General features: G+C 32.6%; 1 protein-coding gene across 1 annotated transcript; it reads left to right on the forward strand.

The window, feature by feature from the left end:
* The first annotated feature begins 5436 nt into the window (after positions 1 to 5436).
* LOC127702754 (sarcospan-like) lies at positions 5437 to 23027 on the forward strand. The gene is made up of 3 exons (XM_052207061.1): positions 5437 to 6200; positions 15769 to 15855; positions 20248 to 23027. Exons 1-3 carry the CDS (start codon positions 5805 to 5807, stop codon positions 20611 to 20613), a joined length of 849 nt encoding a protein of 282 aa, XP_052063021.1. The 5' UTR covers positions 5437 to 5804; the 3' UTR covers positions 20614 to 23027.
* The last annotated feature ends 299 nt before the right edge of the window (positions 23028 to 23326 follow it).

The raw sequence follows: 23326 nt of genomic DNA on the forward strand, positions 1-23326 counted from the left end.
GTATCAAGCTCTTGAATCCAAGAAGGAAGTGTATAGTAACCTGCTGCTACCAGGCACTTTTCTCTTGTAATCGATACATCCTGCATCCGTTATTATCATTTTTTACGATGGAAACCAAAACTATATATATAACGTCAACATGAATGTCTTAGTTTATTTAAATTATGTTGACATTGTTTATTTCAAACGTTCCATAAACATAACCCCCTTTTTCGCATCCAATGAATTGATGTTAACAGGATAATGAGGGTTATATTCTTTAATGTAAAGATAAAATCTATTAAAAATGTACTAAAACAATGTTGAAATATATTATTTATGAGGAAAACAAGCTCGACACACGAAATACGAAGAAGGAACATGTGGCAAATAGAATAAAGAGGAGAAGAGGAGAACAATACAAAACAGAGAGTAGAATTATATATTCAAGAATTGAAGGATAATATAGAGATGAAACCTGCTATTGAAGGTCAGGTTTTACATCAAACGACATGTGTGGCGACCTTTTAGATAAGTCATTACACGATATAAGACTTTTTTAGTGTTCCAAGATAATGTTTAACAACTTTACGAAAACAGTTAGCTATGTGGGATATTAATTTATCAATAGAAACGGGTATTTTTAATGTCAAGTGATAGCCATAAGACAAGACATAAAGCTTTATTTAGAGTCGGTATGTGCAAATACAAGTATAAAACATAAGCTCTGAAGAGCTTTTAAAACCGGCAGAGCAACAAATAAAACTAAAGATACATATCAAGTCATGCACACATAAATTAAACATATAAAGCAAGAGTTCATATCAGTATATAAACATGCAGCACAAAAGTTCTTAAAAGCATCGAACAAGTTAAACACACAATGAAACATGCACTCGTAAGGTAAAAGCACAAAAGCAAAAATAAAATGGTTTGCACATTAAAAGCACATATAGATTAGTTAGTTACTAAAACTAGCACAAAGCAGCAGAAGCACTATAGAAAAGATAATAAAATAAAAATTGCCATGCTGAAAATAAAGTATTTAACCAAAAATAATGAACAGAAATTAACTGGTTTTGCAGGCAAAACATTGGCATGAGCGGCCAGACCAAGAATTTATCAAGTTCTTGAATTGATTTAAAGATGATTGCTTACGTAGCACATCTGGCAGCTCATTCCAAAGCTTAGCACCTGCATACCTTAAAGATTGTAGGCCGTATGCAGTTGTTCTTACATGTGGTAGATCGGCTGTATTCTGGTATCTGAAAGAGTAAGTGTATTAAATCATGGAGATAAACAGGACAATCTTTATTAATAATTTTGAAAACTTCAATAGCCAATGATCGCATTCTTCTTATTTTTAAAGATGGTAATTTTGATTTGCAGAGTAGATCTTCATAACTTGCTGAATAGTCTTCATATATAAACCTTAGTGCTTCTCTTGAATTTTCTCTATCTTTTTTGTATTAACCTCCCCACAAAAGTGCCAAACTAGTGGGCAGTAATTAAAGTTGGACATTATGAAAGAATAATATATTGTTAATTTTCCGAGTTTAGTCAGGTGTTTTCCTATTCTTTTTAATACATTTAACTGTTTGGATGCTTTTTTACATATTATAGAGACATGCTCATTGAAATTTAGTTTAAAATCTATTGTTACGCCTAGAAGTTTAACGTTATCTTCACATTCTATTTCATTACCTTCTAATTTAAATTTTAGGTTTTTGTCTTTAGTTTTTTTTCCTACAGCTATTGCTTGAAATTTTTCTGGATTTGCTTTCATTTTATTTATTGAGAACCAATTTATCAAAATTTTGCTTTCATCTTCTAGAGTATTAATTAATTTATCTAAATCTTTATCTGAGTATGAAAGGGTGTTGTCATCTGCATAATTATAGAGTTCACTTTTATGAATAAAAAAGAAAATGTCATTTAAAAAGATATTAAATAATGTTGGCCCTAATATCGACCCTTGTGGCACCCCTTTAAACATTGTTTGCCAGTAGCTTGAATGAGTACCTACTTTAACACACTGTTTTCTATTAGTTAAATAGCTTTCCAAAAGTTTAAGAGAAGAAGCGGAGACACCATAGGATTTTAATTTTAGTAGGAGGAGGTCATGGGGTAGGCAGTCAAAAGCCTTGGACAAGTCCATTAATATAGCTGCTACATATTTATTCTGATCTAAAGCCTTTTTCCAATCTTCAATTATTTTTAATAAAGCGGTTTGGCATCCGTATCCTTTTCGAAAAGCTGACAGAAAAATGTGGAAAAATGAATTAAAATATTCCACAAGTTGATTTTCTATAGACCTCTCAAATATTTTTGAAATCATGGGCAATATACTTACAGGTCTATAGTTTCCTTTATCTAGAGTGTTTGATTTTTTATGCAGAGGTATTACTTGTGCTTCTTTTAATTTATCTGGGAAAACAGCTAATTCAAATGATTTATTTATTAATTTAGAAATTGGATTGGATAGTTCAGATTCAGATAATTTTAATATTTTTGAAGAGATTCCATCTTTTCCTGTTGCCTTTTTAATGTTAATTTTATTGATTTGTTTTTTTACAAACTCAGAATTTACTGGGCTAAAACATAGTTCTTCTTTTTCTGGTTTGTTTTCTTTTATAACCTTAATACTGGGATGGGATAGCAAAATTTCTCACGTTTCATCTCGCAGTCATTATTTTCATGCATCATTCAGTAATAAAGAAACTAGCGTGTTTTCAGGAGCTAGACATTACAATCAATTTACTAATCTAAGTGTCTTTTATTGCCAAAAATGACACAAATTTCTACGGAGTTACTTCCCCGCTAACGTAAAAGGTTAGGTTTCAGCTGTGTGGTTCCCATTGAATGCATGATGATTTTAAAAACAAATATTTAATGTACAAAGTTCACATGACCAAAATGTGAAAACATGATAATACCTGTATTTACTTGTGCTGAACAGCGTAGACATCAAGTTAAGTCATAAAAGCACATGGAAGCAAGAACTTTATTCTTTTAACATAGGATTTTTAGGAGGTTTTATTCTTTCGCAAAGAAATGTCTGAATTTCAAATAGACAGAGTTGCCCTTCATACAAATTTGACACGAAATAGTTCAAAATACCACTTGATTTTAAGAACAAATATTTATAATGTACAAAGTTCACATGACCAAAATGTGAAAACATGATAATACGTGTATTTACTTGTGCTGAACAGCGTAGACATCAAATTAAGTCATAAAAGCACACGGAAGCAAGAACGTTATTCTTTTAACATAGGATTTTTAGGAGGTTTTATTCTTTCGCAAAGAAATGTCTGAATTTGAAATAGACAGAGTTGCCCTTCATACAAATTTGACACGAAATAGTTCTAAAATACCACTTGAAAAATATAAACAGTATGTCATATTTCACTATCAGAGAAATGACACATCTAACAATTTTAAGCCATTGGGTTCTTACAAAAATAATGCAATACGATTTTACAAACATAAAACACGAAAGGAACTATATTTGAGGACAACTGATTACGAGCGACCAAAAAGCTAAATTTTAAAATTGCTGGTAGTTACTTTTTTACTATTGCTTTCTTTTGATTTGTTTATCTGAATATGCATATCAAATCATACATAAATACACACTTACTGCGTGTTAAATGATGGTTATATTTTTGTTTTCTTTTGAATTTCTTGTAAATTTCGAATCAATAATTTGTTGAACTTGTACTATTAGTATCAAGCTCTTGAATCCAAGAAGGAAGTGTACAGTAAGCTGCTGCTATCAGACACTTTTCTCTTGTAATCGATACATCCTGCATCCGTTATTATCATTTTTCACGATGGAAACCAAAACTATATATATATCTAACGTCAACATGAATGTCATAGGGGGGCAAACTTCTAAAGGATGCAAGCAAAAAAAATTCTCAGTCTAATAGTCTCGAAGCTAGTCAATATCCTCTTTCATTCCTATTTTATATTTTCAATGCTCCTACGCCCGGATCCGACGCGATCCTATAGCAATATAAAGAATCAATCGAGTATAGAATACCAATATACTATCACATGATTTACCGCCTCAGTGATCTCGTGGTAGCATGCTTACAGCGAGTGTGGGAGGTCGTGGGTTTGACTCTGGCTGGGAAAAACAAGACTTTATATTGATATTTGATGTTTCTCCTCTAAGTACGCGCATTTAGGAGTAAGAGCAAAGACTGGTCAGCTCGATGTCAGAATAATGTGTCCGGTATGCCCTGTGACATGTCTTCTTGCTGATTGTAAGGTGTGAGCTATCACGTAAAACATCTATCTCAGCGTGTCGGTCTGGTTCAAATAAAACATAAAAAGGATAACAGGAAATAAACCTGGGCAATACAACAGAACACACCAACCATGCACCAACACCCAACTCCTCAAGTTCTTATTCTTTTCCTGTCCTGAATATGCATGTAAGTTGCCACTGGACGTTAAGCAGTCATCATCATCATAATAATCATCGGTAGGGGATGTTTCATTTCTGATTGAATCATTTCATCAGCAGATTATACACAAGCAAGTGAGATTAATTTCCATGTACTTGTATAACTCAAAGCGGCAAAAACCAGGAAGTTATTCAACCAAATGAGAATTTGTATTTTAAACTTTGAGTCTAAATAATCAAGATAGCAGATTTCAACAATTTGAAATCGCTCCACAAAATCAAAATGGTATTCCCTATTTCACATTGCTATTGAAAACACTGTTGATACAATATTTTCAAATTAACAAGTTTTTGTAAAATTTTGCCTCGTAACACATTTATTGAATCAAAATGATTTGGTTTTTTGGGTAGTTTTTTTTATTATTAATTTTTAACCGAAAAACAATACAAAACCCTACTTCTTTATTTTTGGATAAATACAAAAAATAATATGCCAAAATCAGTCCAAATCGCAAATGTACGAACACTCTGTAGGCCTTCTAAGTACGTCATGAATGTTGTTATGACCTCAATATGCACTGTGATAGTACGCATGTTAGTGAAGATTGAAGATTCCCCTTTGAGTAATGCCTGGTGCGAAGTTAATTCAGGTGAAATATAGGTCTTGTCTTTTTTATTATGTTCCTGAACGACTATCCTTGACTAAACTTGGAACTCCGATCACAGAAAAAATAGGTTAAGATATCACACATATTGACATGCAGTTATTTGGAAAATCAAACGACAAATAGAACACAAGTTTCCTCACATGTTTTTCAATATATCAATGTAATTTGTAGAGAGAGAAAAAAGAAACCCCTTAGATTAATTCTAATCTTCATAATTGTTCGGGGATAAAGAAATCAAGATTTTGTAATATGAAGTTGATAACCCGAGATTATTTAGTTATTCTTAAGATAACACGTTCTTCATCTTACACCTGCCTCAGGTAACATTTTACGTGGTCATATTATGTGAAGTTTTAGTTGAACCAATGCCAAGGCTGACTTTTACAATGGATTGTAACCACTGAAGAGTGTACCACTCAATTGATTGTCGTATCATAAAACACTTGTGATACGACTTACTTGCATAACAGAAGCTTGAGAAATATACACGATCAAGTAGTTTCATTTTCATCTGGCATTCTCATTATAACTTTACCCTGGGACACATATCATAAAGGTTTATTTACATATCGTGTGTATACTTATTGTAAAATCAGTGTATTGCGTGATGTGATTATTCGGACTTATAAATAACCACTTCAAAGGGTCAATTACAATGAGGATTCCGAGGAATTTAAATATTTCAATACATCACGGAAGGAGTTGACTAACCTCAAAAATATCATTTTTAAATTGTTAACATGGATAACGGAAGACAACGAGCCCATTCTGCTTCATCTCTTAAGTCTTTACATATTTACGGTCCGTCATCAAAGTGGACCAAACGACAGGCTCGAAGTACACCCGAACTTCGACTTTATATGCAACAATCAATGCTGAGTGGATTAAATACAACAGTACCTCAAAGTTTAATACCTCAGGATTTTGCAAAAACACACAAACCAAAGACACGATCATCAAAACGGAAGGGATGTTGTAATGGGAATTTCTGTCGTTCTTGTTGCTCACTCAGACTGTTTCTGGTTTTCTGGCAGTTGATATTAGGAGCAGCAATCACAGCTATGTCATTCTACTTATATTATTATGTGTCCGATTCATTAAAGATTAGAGACACTCCATTCTGGGCTGGAATACCGGTAGGTATATTTTATTAAGTATCATTTTGAAAATATTTTTACTGTAAAAAAAATCGACTATACTATAGTGTATTTGTTTACATTCCCGACACTTAAAGGTCACCACCTGCTGTAAAAATCAGACCTGTCCTATATATTTTTCTACATTTTTATGTAAGTCTACATAGTTCGGGGCATAATAAATCATATACAGGTAAAAAATATGACACATTTTATGTATGCTTTTTACACTACATGTAATCTGAAGAGATTAGTCGGTTTATTGCACGTTTTAATTATGTAGAAAACAGGATACAGTGCATACAAAAGCTATGAAATAAAAGTGCCAGAAATAATGATTAGTCCAGAAGCCAGAAGCCATAGTATGGGAGTGAACTCCATACATCAGAAGGTGTTTTGGCCCTATCAAGTTGCCCTCTTCTTGACTTTTTTCTTCAATATTATGTGGGTTCCTGAGGAAAGAGAGTAAGTAAACCAGATAATTAAGGAGGACAAGTCATAAAAAGGAAAGACAAAAAACTCCCCTATAAGAAAGTGGGTTGCAAATACAGTTATTGGACAACCATTTGGTATTTAGGGGAGAGTGGGATTTTTCCAGATTGATAAATTATTTTATAATTGGTTGCTACGCATGCTTATTTGTTTTCGTGTGCAAAGTCAATTATTTTCAATTCTTACCCTGCCAAATTATTCATTTTCAAAAGCCTCCTGTCCCCTACAGAAAATAAATGGTCATCCCTTTAGATACGTTAGTCCGAATTTTTTATACCAATTTTAAGAAACTTTTGACTGAAAGTGTTGCCTCTGTCTGATCCGCCGCTTATGGAGAATGAGCTCTGTTTGTTTGTACATGGTAAATAAAATTGTCCCATTTGTTTACTTAGCACACTGTTTAAGTATGATTTCTATAACAATGCATAGTCACGAATTTATGTAAATTCAATGTTATATTAATTCTGTTAATTATTGTGTTTATCAAATAAAATTCCTTAACATATGGTATAACTTATCTACGAGATAGAAGGCTTATTAATGTACTACAAAAACATTTCAGGACATTATTTTGCAATATCAAACATATTCATTGAGACTTACCTATACATTATTTTGTATTTTTAGAAAGAATAACTTTGCGTGAAAATACAAATAAAATTAGGTGGAAATGTAACTTTTACCAGAATTAACTTTTTGCATGTAGATAATTATTTAGTTCCGCTCAGCCTAAATATACAGGATATAATTTAGTAAACTTGTCTTATCCGTTCAAGCCATTTCCAACTGATTTTACAGTTGTTCTTATGTTGTGCTGTTACACCACTTGCTCAAGTTAGGGGGAAGTAGAGCGCTCACACAATCATGTCTAACACCGCCACATTCTATATGTGCCTGTCCCAAGTCAGAATCCTGTAATTCAGTGGTTGTCGTTGGTTGCTGTGTTTTATACATGTATTTGTTTTTCGTTTATTGGTTTGTCATAGATCTGGCCGTTGGTCTCTTCATTTGAATCGTTTCACATTTTGTCATGTTGGGACTTTTTATAGCTAACTGTACGCTATTGGTTTTGTTTATAGTTGACTGACGTACGTTTACATATAGTTGCTTATATCCTCGTCATTTGGACTCTTGTTTGGTAGTTGTCGTTGACTTTCCGTTTTGAATTTTTCTTGGAGTTCGGTATTTTTGTTATTTTGCTTTGTATACATCATTGGGGGAGAAGGAGATTTGATGTGAATTATCAGGAGAACGCAATATCCAATGGTATACTTGAAAATATATATATATTAAAACTATTTATCAGGTGAACAGTGCTCTTATTGCCATTTTTTTTTATCATGGCAGACACTGAATGTCTATGCGACGAGCTCATGAACTCACACCATAAAATCTTAAAAATACTGCACTCGTTGACCGGATGTATAAATGTTATGCATTTCCAAAAATCAAAGGGCGCTCGTGAAAACATGAAAATAGGGTTGAGACTGAATACAGATATTATTATAAGAATTGAAGACACTTTTTTCTGTCGTATATCCCCTCGTAGACCCAGATTATTTCTTCCTTTCGAAATTTTTGTGCCAAAAATTAATAATCCGATCTCGGACAAAAAATCGAAATATGACAAAATATTAGAGCCCCTTTGTCGTGACATTCCTTCCAGCGTGTGGCAAGTATCTCGTAAGACAACAGATCATTTATTACTACATACCAGTCACGTAGAGAGTCGATAAATTAACCATTTTGTATAGATAACCTGCAAGATTCCTACAAACATGGCATATCTGATTCTGATAGTATAGATATTTCGTTGTTACATAAAAATTACAGTTAACAGCTATACTATGACGGATGTGATAATTTATTCATTAAAAGGGAACTTTAGTGGATACGAATTTGTGGTTTGCAATGAATTCAAAGGATATAATCTTATCTATCCGAGATCACATTTGTGATCGAGAAACCAGTGTAATATACGATTTACATAGAAGAAATATATATTCATTGTTTTTGTCTCTATTGATAGATTTCTGAATGAGTTTTTGATCAACTTACAAAGAAAAGAATTCTTATTTGTTTTGTCATCTCAACTAGTTTTGTTCAGCTGTTGGGTGCATCCAGTGAAAAGTTACTTTTCTTATATAATAGGTCATACATTGTTTACGCCGGTAACCATTCTGACTAAAAGTAACTTTATTATTTCTAAACCACAAACCCACATTTTTAAGAAATTATCTGTTCAGCAAACTATGTTATTTGAAATTTTGTAGCCTGGCATCCTGGCACATCACTGCCAAGCAGTGCTCGATCCAGGATCACAGGCTATAAAATGTTGAGGATTTTTCCGGAATAAAATTTGTGTATCTTGCCACTAGTCATGCCTTACTGGAACTCTTTACAATCTTTAAAACGAACCAGTCAGGCCCGAGTATAAGATAACTGGGAATGAAGACAACTCAGATCGTCTATAGAGAAAAGTTGGACAGTCTAAAGATATGTCCGACCATCTATGGAGACAAGTCGGACAGTCTGTAGAGACATGTCGGGCCTTCTATCAATGAGAGGCAAATCGAGCCCTCCTTCAGACAATTACAACTAGTGTATTATTTGATCGATACGAGGAGATGTATTGAAGACAGCTTGGACCGTTTTATGGACACAAATGGGACCGTCAAAAGTGACAATTTAGTCCGTTCCGTCTCCAACAATGAGAAAAACCTAAGGCATGATAAAATATTAATCAATTTAAACAACAAAACCAGATACTGATTTATGCTAAAACAATAAGCTTAAATCAAATAGTGCATGCAAAAACTACTGAATTTGAGATTTTGACTTAGGACAGACACATGTCATGTAATCTATAGTTACATTTGTAACTTCTATGATATTTGGTCTCTGGTGAAGAGTTGTCTCATTGGCAATCATATCACATTTTCTTCTTTTTATATTATACATAACCTTTCCTTTGAACAGGGACAGGAGTGTGAAAGCTTTTCAAATTGTAAAAATCAGTTGAAAAGGGCTTTCCTCATCTAATATGTACGAGACACATAAGCAAAAGACAAAAGAAATAAAGCATCGATCCAAGAGACTAGTAGTTACTAAAACACTATAGTTGAAAGCTCACTAGCTAGCTTTAACAAACAAGTAAATCATGGTCCGAGGACACAGATATCGTCCTTTGATTTTCACAAATATAGTCCGTAGTGTGGACCATGTATAAATTGCTTTTTTGTCATACACTTTCTAAATTTATTTGTTTATATTCTATGCATGAAATATTAAGTAGGGGGATGAAATTACATGTTAAAAAAAATTGGGTGTTGAATTTTTATGTAAAGTAGTGATTTGGTCCAGTCAAAAAAGGTCAAAAATTAGTATGTCTGGAGCTGTCAAGCTGAATTATAGACCCCCTTAACATAGAATTATCCATATTTTGAGTTAGAGCTGGTAGACTTTTCTATAATTTTGATATTATATGTCCAGAAAAGTAGTACACTACACTGTAAAAATCTTTTTGAAATAGAGCAGGTGCGATTTTTTTAATTTGAATTTATTGTCTAAAAGAAATCCACTACGAAATAACACTTAAATATCAATCAGTATACACTAAATGGAATAAGTGTAAAAACGTTATAAACCTACCTAGAAAAGCATGGCCTTGACCGATACCAAATATAAGTATCGACACAATACAGACAAAAAGTGTTCATAACTGTACATAGCAATACATATAATTAAGTTATGTTTTCATTAGATGAATACGTGTTAGTAAGTTTACTCATGCTTCTTATTTTACATAGAATAATTTATGATCATTTTTTTAATCTGAAAATACAATAGATATTTCTTAACAAAGATACATTCCATCACACCATAATGTAAAAAAAATTAACTTCTCTCACATCTTTGAATGCAGCTTTAGTGTACTGTCATTTTGTCAGAATATACTTTATTTTTTATCAAAATGCTTCTGGGGTTAATTGTTTCGCTTAATGAATAAAGCATTGTGCGTGAGGTTTGAACAAATTTTAAGAAAAAAGCAATATATTTGTTTACAGTCTTTGAAAAACAAGTCAAACTGCATGCCACTCATGGTCCCTATTTGAAGTCAAGTTTGCTAGCTAAACAAGACATCATATTTTTATATGTAAATCCGTTTACATATAACTGCTCAATTTTAATTGAAATACTCCATCACAACAATGAGATAAAGCATGCACTGTAACTTTGAACTAGGTGATATAATAAGAGGTTTCAAGTACCTTCCATCCTTTGTTCATCATCAAAATGGATGGTCCTGGAAATTTATCTAGCACTTTGCCGTTATTATCCTTTAAATAAAATGTATTTATTTGCAGTACACTTCATACATGTATCTTTCGATTGCTTTCTTTTCCATCGGTAATAGACATTTAGATAAACTAAGTGATTTCTTGGAGGCTTGTTTTTCAACATGCAAGATTGCCAATGAGACAGTTATCCACCACAGTTCAATTGGAGTGGATATAAGCAATTATAGGCCACCGTATGGCCTTTAACAATGCGAAAAACCCATACCGTACAGTTGGCTATAAAGGGCCCCGACATGAAAAATGTGAAACAATTCAATCGAAAAAACCAACTGCCTTATTTATAACAGAACAATTTACGAAAAACATATATGACAGACATAAGCCGAGTCTGTAAGTCTTTTAAAATGCGCGTGCTTTAGATATTAGAATGACGATATTTACTTCTAGTCTCTATTCATTACTGTATATAACAGCTAGCTACTCATGCTTCTAGTCTATATTATTGTATCTAACATTTAGCTACACATGATTGTATTTAAAGAATATGAAACAAATCGCCCTAAGGATCTGGGTGTATCTATAAAACATTATAGTCATATCCACATTGTAGTGTAATCATTTTGATTAAGTTATTAAAATACTATATCTGTATTGTAGATAAAACAAAATGAGTTTCTGTTTTGTAGATATGAATAAATACAGGCCATGTGCAATCTTCATAACAAATCTGTTAGTCTCAATTGACTGAAAACAGAACTCGAACTAGAATTAAATTTCTTTTCAGATAATTTGTCTGATACTTACCATAGAACCATAGGGGTTTGACCTTTCTAAACAATAAACTTTTGAGCAGGCAATTTGAACGCAAAACTTGGCGCCTATAAAATGTATTTTAATGTCTATATAATTATGTTGTTTTAACACTTTGTATAAAATTCCTCCTGAAAAAGGGCAATGGGTTTGTTTGCCTGCAAATACTTTTCCCTCTTCCGCATTTGGTTGAAACATATATTTGAATCCACTGCTGCATGGCTGCTTGCAAGTTCAGTGTAGCATTTACAATACATGTACTTAGTTCTGTCATCGCATGAGAAAACATGAATCTAAAAAAGGATTCAGAATCATGCTAAGATCGTAGTACGATTCGAAGTCGCAAATCAACCACTTGCAGGAGCAATAACTGGTGCGTTGACAAATGTATTACCTAGAAGTTTTTAATATAAAATTAGGAAATGTGGATACTTTCCACTGAATAAGACAACTGTCCAGCCAGTACAAAGGACGAGGATGTAAATAACTATAGGTCACAGTATGTCCTTAAACAATGAACAAAACCGACACCGTATGTCCTTAAACAATGAACAAAACCGATACCGTATGTCCTTAAACAATGAACACAACCGATACCGTATGTCCTTAAACAATGAACACAACCGATACCGTATGTCCTTAAACAATGAACAATACCAATACGGTATGTCCTTAAACAATGAACACAACCGATACTGTATGTCCTTAAACAATGAACACAACCGATACCGTATGTCCTTAAACAATGAACAAAACTGATACTGTATGTCCTTAAACAATGAACACAACCGATACTGTAAGTCCTTAAGCAATGAACAAATCCAATACCGTATGATAAGCTATAAAAGGCCCCGGTATAATAAAACATGAACATTTTAAAAGAAGAAACCAACGGACTAAATTAGCTAATTTATGCTTAATACAATAAACGAAAAACAAATATGAATACAACAGCTAAAGACAACTGCTGAGTTACAGGCTTTCGACTTGGGACAGGTACATAAAGTATGTAGGGGCTTATCATGTTTGTTAGCGCTCAACCCCCCCCCCCCCACAAACCTGGGACTTTGACGTAACAGCACAGCATAAGAGCAAACTGTTAAAATTAATTGGAAAAGGATTACATCCTCAGATCGGCTCGAAATGAAATAAAACACAACAAAAAGAAAAAAAATAGACCGCAATTTATTTAACTAGTAAAAATCATGTTTACACATAATAAATCATCAAATAATTCACATCCGACGGATTTCGTGTAAAGACGTCATAAACAGCTTGAGACAAGCATGACCATGTGCAATGCCGAATAATATATTGATATATATGTTACAGACATTTTCTAAATTTAGGCACTTTGTAAAACGACTGAATTTTCAGGCAATTTATAAAATGCCTAACCTTGACAGGCAATGTGCCATTCAGTGGAAAGTATTGACCATGTGCAATGCCGAATAATATATTGATATATATGTTACAGGCATTTTCTAAATTTAGGCATTTTGTAAAATGACTGAATGTTCAGGCAATTTATAAAATGCCTAAATTGACAGGCATTATATAAAATGACTAAAAATACCTAGTCATATTGTAAAATGACTGAATTTTGAAACAAAATTCAACAAATTGCCTGTTCAGTTTCAGGCAATATGTAGAAAAGGTATATTATTGAGATGCATATACAAAAAGTGGACAAAAACACAACATCTTGCAAAGAAAATAACTAATGGTTCGGTAGAATTAATTTATTCTTCAAAAACCACCTGGGAAAGTTTGTATGTCATATGATATGTTCTTTTTAGTGAAACAACGTAAAGTATGTACTCCCTCTGTATTTCAGATAGTAAATTTATAATTATTTTGCCAAAATGGCAGATGGACACATTGTTCTTTCAAAAACAGCGAAGTGAAACATATGAAGCAGAGAAAAAGAAGTTTGTTTTTAATTGACTGATTGCTGTTTGTTCGCTTTCAGAAGCAAATATTTCATGCATTTTTAAGACGAGAACAATTTGGTTATAATTCATATGGGTTATTTCTGCAGTGGATTAACCTGGGTGAAGGACAGGAATTCCGACTGCCGCTTGAAATGAAGGTATTTTGGATAGGGACAGAAAATTCCACCTGTAGAACGGTCAAAGAGTTCTTAACGCGCAGAGAGTGTTGCACTTTACTAACATGCGGCAATATATTTAATGTCCCCATTCAGAAAAAAATGAGAATTTATACACCCACATCCAAACAAATTCCCCTCTATAGCATGGGTTTAGCCATACAAGGCCGTGTTTGGTTGTGATGCAATGATATGTGTATCTTCATCTTCACTGCCTCAAGGAAATTCCTGGGTCTTTGTAATCTGATGAACTAATGAGACAGTAGCTAACTGTGGTTATAATCTCGAAAATCGTCCAAGAAGAGACAAATAACGGTGCATTGACAAGGTAAGCGTCTCCTGTTATAGATGCATCACCCGTAATGGGCAGATCTGCTTCTGTCCGTTAAAAGCTATAAGCCAAAAGATACAAGTCAAACTAATCATGATAATGTACTTTGAATCTTTAGGGAAAATATTAAAAAGAAGATATTCATGTGTGACGTGTGTGCTTATTGCGAAACCCAATGTTGTTGGTAACGTTAAGTGTTTTATCAGAAAAGGTAATGAAAGAGCTAAATGTGTCATGATCCAGGTTTCTCCAAATGTGGTCGGAGTGTTAAAATCAGATATTACGCCAAACAATGTATTTGAAAAAAAAATCAGGACAAATATTGTGTAACAGTTCTGTCAACCAACATTTTAAGAAATAACAAATAATTGTCGAGTTCTGTGCTTGTGTGAATTTGGAATAATTCAGTAAAACGTATTTTTGATTATTAAAACTCTTAAATTGCAAGCTTTAACATTCAGTAATTATTATAAATAAAACAGCTCTGTTGTTCAAAGCTTTCAATTGTCTTTTTAACATTTCATTCTATAAAATAATTTCAGGCATTTTGTAAAATGCCTTTCAATTTTTCTAGGCATTTTGTAAAATGCCTAGAAAAAAATAGTCATTATGTAAAATGCCTAAATTTAGAAAATGCCTGTAACATATATGTAGGACAATAAGTGTTCATGGCTGTATAACAAATAGTTTCAATTTATTAAAAAAAAAAACACAGATTCAAAGTTAATACCGATGGAGACATTATTCAAAGATCTAATTACTAAAGTCAAGTGTTAAATTGATCGAACCTTTTCAAATGATCAATATGTTTACGGGCTCTATAAACAACACCACCGCAAAAATAAGAATGTGGGATCCCGTTTGTAATAAGGTTTCTACGGGTACAGCCAAACTCTTAAATCAAATCTTTGTATTTATAAAAGAATTTGATAAAGGGTCAAGTAATTTATTAAAAGGTGGTCTCTTCCTATATGGATGTCTTCCTATATGGATGTAAACACAGACGTTTCGCTAGAATTGGTCCCTTTTTGATACGTCAAGGCTGAGAAATATATGAATGGGTTATGATATTGCCATGAAATATATACTAGTATTTATGTGTCGTGATTTACACAAGATTTCAATGTATAAATGGAGGTGTTTTTGAAATCCGAGCTTCATGTTTGTCATGTCTAAAATCACATGTTGAAACAGCAAATACATAAATAAATAAAAATTTGTTTGGTCAAGACGTCAGAAGAAAATGTATATTTTGTGTCTACGAATTACCAGTAGTTCAAGAAGTGTTATTAAGTCGTATATGAGCGTATTATATCAGTAGTATAGTTCATATGCATATCATATATCTGTATACAAAAACCTTGTTTCTTCCTATATATATATATCTTATCTAAACAATAAGAGAGACACAATTATCCATATTCATATGGGTGCCGACGCTTTATTGGAAAGTAAATAAAAAGGGAAAACAAATAGTTTTTCGTGGAAATTTTCAATGCATTATTTATTTGTTGTCTCTTTCAGTTATTTGTGGCCGGTGCACTAGGGATATATGTTTGTGCAAATGACTATGAAAACTACATAGGTAGCTCGAAAAACTTTGCATTAAAGGTAGGAATTACATCTTAAAAGTTAGATTTATACTATATGAAGCGTGAAAATGAGAAATGATAGAAATTGGTCGTATTAACTCCAGTAATGAAAGTTACAGAAACTGGGCACAAGTAATTAAGAATGTGCAGACGAAATGAGAATGGTGCTAAAGCTGGAAATAGTACTTAAAATGACAAATTTGTAGAAAGGTGATGACAGAATACTAGAACATGAGAATTCAATTCAATTTAATTCAAATTATTGTATTGTTCAAATATCAAATGTACATATTTAAGAAGCATTAACTACGATTCTTTTTGTTTCAAGTATAATTAAAAGCGGAATTTTGAAACAATATTTCGTTATAAGCAGTCAGTTTGGCCCAAATTTGTCATAATACGCTAAAAAAACATCGCTGATGTATTACCCTCAATTGAATTCGTATTCATGTGACCTTCATTTTAATCCCTTAGCTTACGCACGTGCTAGGAGTGTTCAGCTATTAAAAGGAAAAACATGTCAACATTGAAAGTGAAACAAGGATGAATCACTTTGTTGCCTGATTCAATCCACAGAAAATCATTCTTGAATCAGGTGAAAATGATGATTAACGTATTCTTAAATCTATAACATGAAATCAAACAGACCTAGAAAAATTCAATTGCACGTGCTTGATGTCTATTTATATTTATATTTATGTTTTTATCGGGTTATATGACCGGCAGTCTTCGGAGGTCATCTCGATGGTTAATTATATGGCGTCTATACTAAAATACATACGAAGTGCTGATACATATAATCGAGTCCATGCATTGTTAATTGACTAATTTAGACTTTTCGTAATTCGGATATGCGTTTTAGTATGATATAAATCAAATATGAGAATTTGGGTCAAATCGGTGAACATGAATTTGACAGCTTATGCCCCTTTAAACAAAAGGATTGGACAAAATGCAAAGCCTATACAAATCCTTTACATAAAAGATGGATTGGATACTCTGACAGTAAATAATATATTTCTGATAATCCAAAGAACATTCATTATTGCAGTGAATCCAGGGAGGCAACCCTCTTCTTGATTTTTTAATCGTGTATGCATATATAAAGTATAATTACTGAAAATGTCAAATTTATATCCAATCAATAATTAAGGTTTATGACCCGTTCTATAGACTTGTGTATTACAAAATTTTCAAGATGATACCATATCAAAATAGCAAAAATACAGAATCAACGTGACGTGCCATTTTGTACATATACCAAAGGGAAACGTAGTTCAAAGCAATACTGTTTATTGCAATATTTAAAAAAAAATCAAGATTTTTGCACAAAAAAACACAGACTTTGTTGCAGAGATTTTCGTTATAAAATTTTAAACATAGATTACTCGCTTGGTAGTTCATGATGTGCTAGCGTTTATTGTCTACAACAAGTCCTTAACAACCTTTACAATCCCAAAAAACTCGTGCTGAGTCACTAAAGTCGAGCACACCCTAGAGTTTGTACTTGAATAAATCCATATTAATGCATGTTTTAACCAATTTCTTTATTTATATCCTTGTTTTAGGGAAATAATTGCTAGCACTGCATGCATTAATCCTCTATCTATTAAGCACCGAATTGTCAAATATAGGAGTACAAGGGGAAAGACTGGATTTTTTTTTATAAATTTCCATATGTTTAGCATTGGAATAACAAAGTGGTACATTATCTTTATATAGGTAAAGATTTAAATAAAAATTGTCAATTGATATTAACTAAAATTCACTAACTTACTGCAACAAAGTTGTTCACTTATATTATAATAAGAATTGTTGCCCTTCATTTTGCCACACATAGTAAGACAGTATACCATCTTGTTACAGAAGTCAGTTATTTTCAATATTATTTTTTATAACATAAGTATTAATAGAAAAAAACATAGCTTAAAGTATTAATTAATATCTTTGACTAAAGACTAAAAAGTGGTAAAATTACAATGTGATTGTAGGCTAATCAAATTTTAAACTGTTATATTATTAATTACATCCTATAAAAATCTTCCAGTTTCTTAAATATATTATTGTTGGACATTATATGTTATTCAGGTCTCAGACAAGGTATATAATGTGACATTCCGGCTTAGGGTTTATATTCCCTGAGCCGAAGACGAAGGGGATATAAACCCTTAGCCGGGAATGTCACATTATATACCCTATCTGAAACCTGAATTACACATATATTACGGATTACCCCTGCCTTAATGTTTTTTATTGAGAACCAGATATTTGTTAAACATTCACCATGCAGTATATATATTTTCCGCATACGTGAAGGATTTTGTAATTTGCTGTGAAAATAATTCTATCGTGTATGCAATAATTTGTAATAACACTTTAAGACATTAATTAAGTATTTGATGTGTAAATCGCGTTATTTTAAATGAAAAACGTATTATTGACGGATACACGTCATTATTTTCCCTCTGTGAGCCTCTGACGTTCTGTAAGTGTTCTGTATAGCTTAAGACTACGTCACATAGTAACGTTCGTTTTGATAACGCTGTTGAGGTTCCAATTAGGGTGAAAAACGTCGTATATACCCCAGCAGTTTCCTGAATATATACTGTAATCCGTAATATATGTAAATATCTCTGTTTCAGACCTGCCAACTTTCCCGCTTTACGGGGGATGTCCCCCATAAGAGGTGTTGACCTAACCCTTATAAAACTCTATTAGACTAAATACTTTAAAAATGGCATTCAAAGAAGTAAAAAAATACATTGAAACATATGTATACTCACTTAAAACAATAGATGTTTCAATTAAGTACACTAGTGGCATGTAAAGGTATGAATTGTTTAACATTTCTTACCGATATAACATGTTACTTTTATTATTCTTCCCTTAGTTTATTTATTTTGTATTTACATTGTGTCATAGGTCAAATTTATTTGTTCAGTGTATGTTCAATGGTGTTAATATGTCCTTTGATTGAGTTAAGCTATTTCAGTTGATATTTTATAGTGTGTCTTTCTATGTTGTGATGTTACACTATTGTTTCAGAAAAAGGGTGAAGGTTTGGTACCATTAAAACGTTTAAACCCGCTGCATTTGTTTGCACCTGTCCTAAGTCAGGAATCTGATGTTCAGTAGTTGTCGTTTGTTGATGTGGTTCATAAGTGTTTCTCGTTTCTCGTTTTTTATATAGATTAGACCGTTGGTTTTCCCGTTTGAATGGTTTTACACTATTAATTTTTTGGGGCCCTTTATAGCTTACTGTTCGGTGTGAGCCAAGGCTCCGTGTTGAAGACCGTACTGTGACCTATAATGGTTTACTTTTATAAATTTTGACTTGGATGGAGAGTTGTCTCATTGGCACTCATACCACATCTTCTTATATCTATTAGGTCCTCTTGTGCTTAACCCCCCCCCCCCCCCCCCCGCCGTAATGGAGATTTTTTAATGTTGGCAGGTATGCTGTGTTTTAATCATCATTTAAATCTGAGTAACCCTGTAGTAGGACATCAAGATTGATGTTGTTAAATAGCGCGAGTTGTCGTAAGAGCTCATATATCTGTCAAATGTAAAATGCATAAATAATTTTGAAAATACAAGTATTGATTGAAATGAGACGTGATAATATGGTAGCGAAACGCATTTAGTTTGTAGCGACAAAAAAAACAAATTATGCCAGTAATTCTGAATCAACGCAGAATTGTGCAAGAGAAATAACTCTATTTTTAAAAACACGCTGCCAAACATTAGATATTCAAAGGTTTTTCCGGGAATTTCCACATTTCTCGAAATTAAAAGACATTCCTAAGCATTTTCCAGTTTTCAAGGTAATATGAATTTGCAATTCGCAACAAACTGTTCAATTAAGTATACACGCTCAGTATATAATTAAAGCCCTTATTATACCAAATTTGATTAAAGTCATGGTTATTTTGTCCCCTTGTCATATTCTTACTTTCTCTAAAATACGCTTTAAAAAATCAGTGTCTCATTGACTTATAACATTCAAAATGTCTGAGTCTGCGCTAATTATATAGATATATCGAGAATTTGATCACGCTGTTGTTTGCAAAGCTAAAGAAGCACGTCATATTAGATTTTGTTTTTAATTTGGAGAAGCAAGTGTTGTCGGATTGAAGATCATTCATTGGTAGTTTCTTTTTTATTTATTTCCAATTTTACTCGGGTTGATTCAGAAATTAAAAATAAACTGACCTTCGAACAGAAGGACTTCAGGTACCACTGATTACCTTTTGGATTTTGATACAATGAAATCAGATTAGAAAAAAGAAAAGTGATTACTCAGATGAAAGAACATGAAAGGCCATGATTTAAAGATAGTACCTTAAGTAATTTGCTCGAATACATTTTAATTAGATAAACAAAGCAGTTATATCTTCTTATTTATTTTCAGGGATGCTGTTTTGTTCTTACGGTAATCTGCATATTTGTTTGCCTGGTTGCCAGTACATTCCCTGTCATTCATATTGTGAAAATGTACAAATACCACCATTGTGAAAATTTGAACAATGACTGTCTATGTTACGGATCTCCAGATCCTCTATCCAGACAATACACGTACAGAGAACTGGGCAGCTGTGACACCTTATATTGTTTGGTTAAGATATTCTTTATAGTAGAAAGTGGATTGTGTGCTTTAGGAAGTGGCATATCTTTTTGGTTTGCAATTTTACTTTGGAAATCGAAATATGGGGGGATATACTCGGGAATAAGATACTCTTTCAGTTCGCACACAAATGGAAATATCGACCATGTTTGATGAAATACTTAATATGGATAGTATTTCAGATTTATATAATCTAGTCAATCGGTATTCAGTTTGAAAATAAGATTGCACCGGTGAACCAACAACACTAGGTGATAAAAATATCTTCTTGAATTCAATCTTCTATACAGTAGGATTTAACTATTGCTATATATAAAACGTCTATTGCACCGGATAAAAAGTTTGGACAGTAATTCACAATGTAAACCATTTCTATCTTAATCATCAAACGGCAGAACGGTTAATGGGCACACTTGTAAGAAAAAAATATACCTTTTATTTTCTGCATAACTTTATTCTTGTTTGAGGTGTGCATGAGCTCAACGTTAACGAGACAGCAACTAAAAAATACATGTTTACTTAATTATATAGACATCACGTTTAACTTAATCGAAGACTTCGTCGGTGGATTTACATGCATTGTCCAAAATTCTATAGACATACATGTATTTTAATGAAAACAAAAGACACGACCTTGATCCGATACCAGCAACAAATCCATAAAAAAAACACAAAAACAGCGACAGACACTGGAGTGATTCATAATAGACACATGTACATTGTGATTAGGTTAACATAATTTTTGTGAATACTCAACCCTCCTCCTTTACCTCAAACCAAAGAAAGGTTGACAGGGTTTTGAAAATATAAGTCACACGGAATCTCCCATTCGCGCATCCGACAGTAAAACGTTTCTTCACCTTTCAGAATCCTAACATCAACTCTAAGGAGTCCCTAAAAGGTTTGATACAAAATAAAATTTCTGTCCCTATCCAACATAGCCTGTTTTTCCAGAGGCAGTACAATTTAAATTCCTTGTCCTTCAGTCGACCCATATTGCAGAATATTTCTTTTCAATATATTATTTATTCGGTCTAGACCGAAATAAGCATCAAATGCTTGCCACTGGACGTTCGTCAATCAATCAATTTTCTACCTCGATAAATAAAAGAATAAATAAGCAATCAGCCTCAGTCAAACACTCAGCCTTTTGTCGTACTTGATTGTCATGTCGTATCAGGGGACTTAAGCGGACCTGGTAAGAATAACAACAATCAAATTTTCATTTAAATATAAAAGTAAGAAGATGTGGCATGATTGCAAATGATACAACTCTTTATCAGAGAACAAAATGACGTAGAAGTTTACAACTATAGACAGAGACATATATACATATATGTCTCTGCTATAGGTCACCGTACGGCCTTCAACAATGAGCAAAACAATAGCGCATAGTAAGCTATAAAAGACCCTGAATTGACAAATTCAAACGAGAAAAATATCAACCCCCCCCCCCCTGTCTTCCCCCTATCCTGGGACAGTGGTGTAACAGCACAACATAAAACAGATACTATAAAATTCATTCTAAAAGTTCTTTACTCATCAGAGACAATCACAATAACAACTAACATAATCACAAAGTATAGATCTGAGAGTATTTGCATTTACTGAAAGCTAGTTCAAAGCCAATGAGAACTATTGAAAAAATTCATGTATCCAAGACTAAAATACCAATCAGTTCACATCCAACATACAATAGATTTAGTGGAAAGACGTCATAACCAGTCAGAGTTTTTCTTGACCATGTGCAATGCTAAACTCCATATACCAAATGTTATTACCAATACATTTGTGATCTAAAATTCTCCAACTGTTACTGAGGAACAGTTCTGATCATGAAAACTATGCCAAGGCCACATGAAATATGTCAGACAGTCATATAAACTCTTTACGACATTTCCATTGTGATTCTAAAAGAGGTAGGATAAATTTCTCCTGTATTTGTTTAACCCTCAGTTTCAAAATCTACAAATATTCAAATCCTACAGGAAATTAAAAACCAGTATCGAAGAATCTATAAAATATACGTATCATCTGGTTCATTTCCATGTGTCAATCTTGATATTAATAGGCTCACAAGTTTGACCTTTCTTAAAAGGTGTGGAATGATTCGCTCTATCCTAATTTAAGGTAATATGTGTGCATGTGGCTGTTGACTTAGTATTGGAAATGTGGTATTTTTAGATATTGATTGATATAAAATGGATTTCTAACACTTTGAATATCAATTTTTGTATATATATTAAGATGAACTTTTCTGAAATTTTAAACTGGCTGTTCAGTGTTGTGCGTTATACACACATGCTTTTAAAATTTTGTTCACTTTACTTGTTGAAAATTTAAACATTTACAAATAGACACGACTCTGGAGGTGTGCCTAGATTGGCAGAAGTTATAAAATATAGATAATGCATTTTTGTAAACATTGTATAGGAACATTGTTTAGCAAAACAAATCGTGCATATTGCAGATTAACAAAGCAAATAAACACTTATAATAATTGATATTTCAATATTGAATTTCAGTGTGCAATATATGTATAATAAAACGAACATGAATTAATGACAGTTGATCGGAACTGAAATACACATGGTTAATTTTCCGGCATTTGATGTCTTATCCTGAGACGAGAAAAGTCTGTAAATCTTTATCTCAGGAGGCAGGAGGATTTGTTTTGGATGGATTATTTATTTTTGTGGACCAAAAGGACAGATTATTTATTTTCTGCACTGTTGAAGCATGATTTTTCATTTTCATTAAAACAAGGGACAGATTATCTTTTTTCACAATTACATTTATAATATTTGAAAACATACAATTTTTAAATTCTTAAATAAATAACATATATAGTCAATTAAGTCATCAT

This window comes from Mytilus californianus, unplaced genomic scaffold, assembly GCF_021869535.1.
Source record: "Mytilus californianus isolate M0D057914Y unplaced genomic scaffold, xbMytCali1.0.p SCAF_1, whole genome shotgun sequence".
In the NCBI taxonomy this organism is placed as follows: Eukaryota; Metazoa; Mollusca; class Bivalvia; order Mytilida; family Mytilidae; genus Mytilus; species Mytilus californianus.

Coding starts and splice junctions, on each gene's coding strand:
- LOC127702754 (XM_052207061.1), top strand. CDS start 5,805: ATGGATAACGGAAGACAACGAGCCCATTCTGCTTCATCTCTTAAGTCT. Junction 6,201..15,768: donor CATTCTGGGCTGGAATACCG/GTAGGTATATTT, acceptor TGTCTCTTTCAG/TTATTTGTGGCCGGTGCACT. Junction 15,856..20,247: donor CGAAAAACTTTGCATTAAAG/GTAGGAATTACA, acceptor ATTTATTTTCAG/GGATGCTGTTTTGTTCTTAC.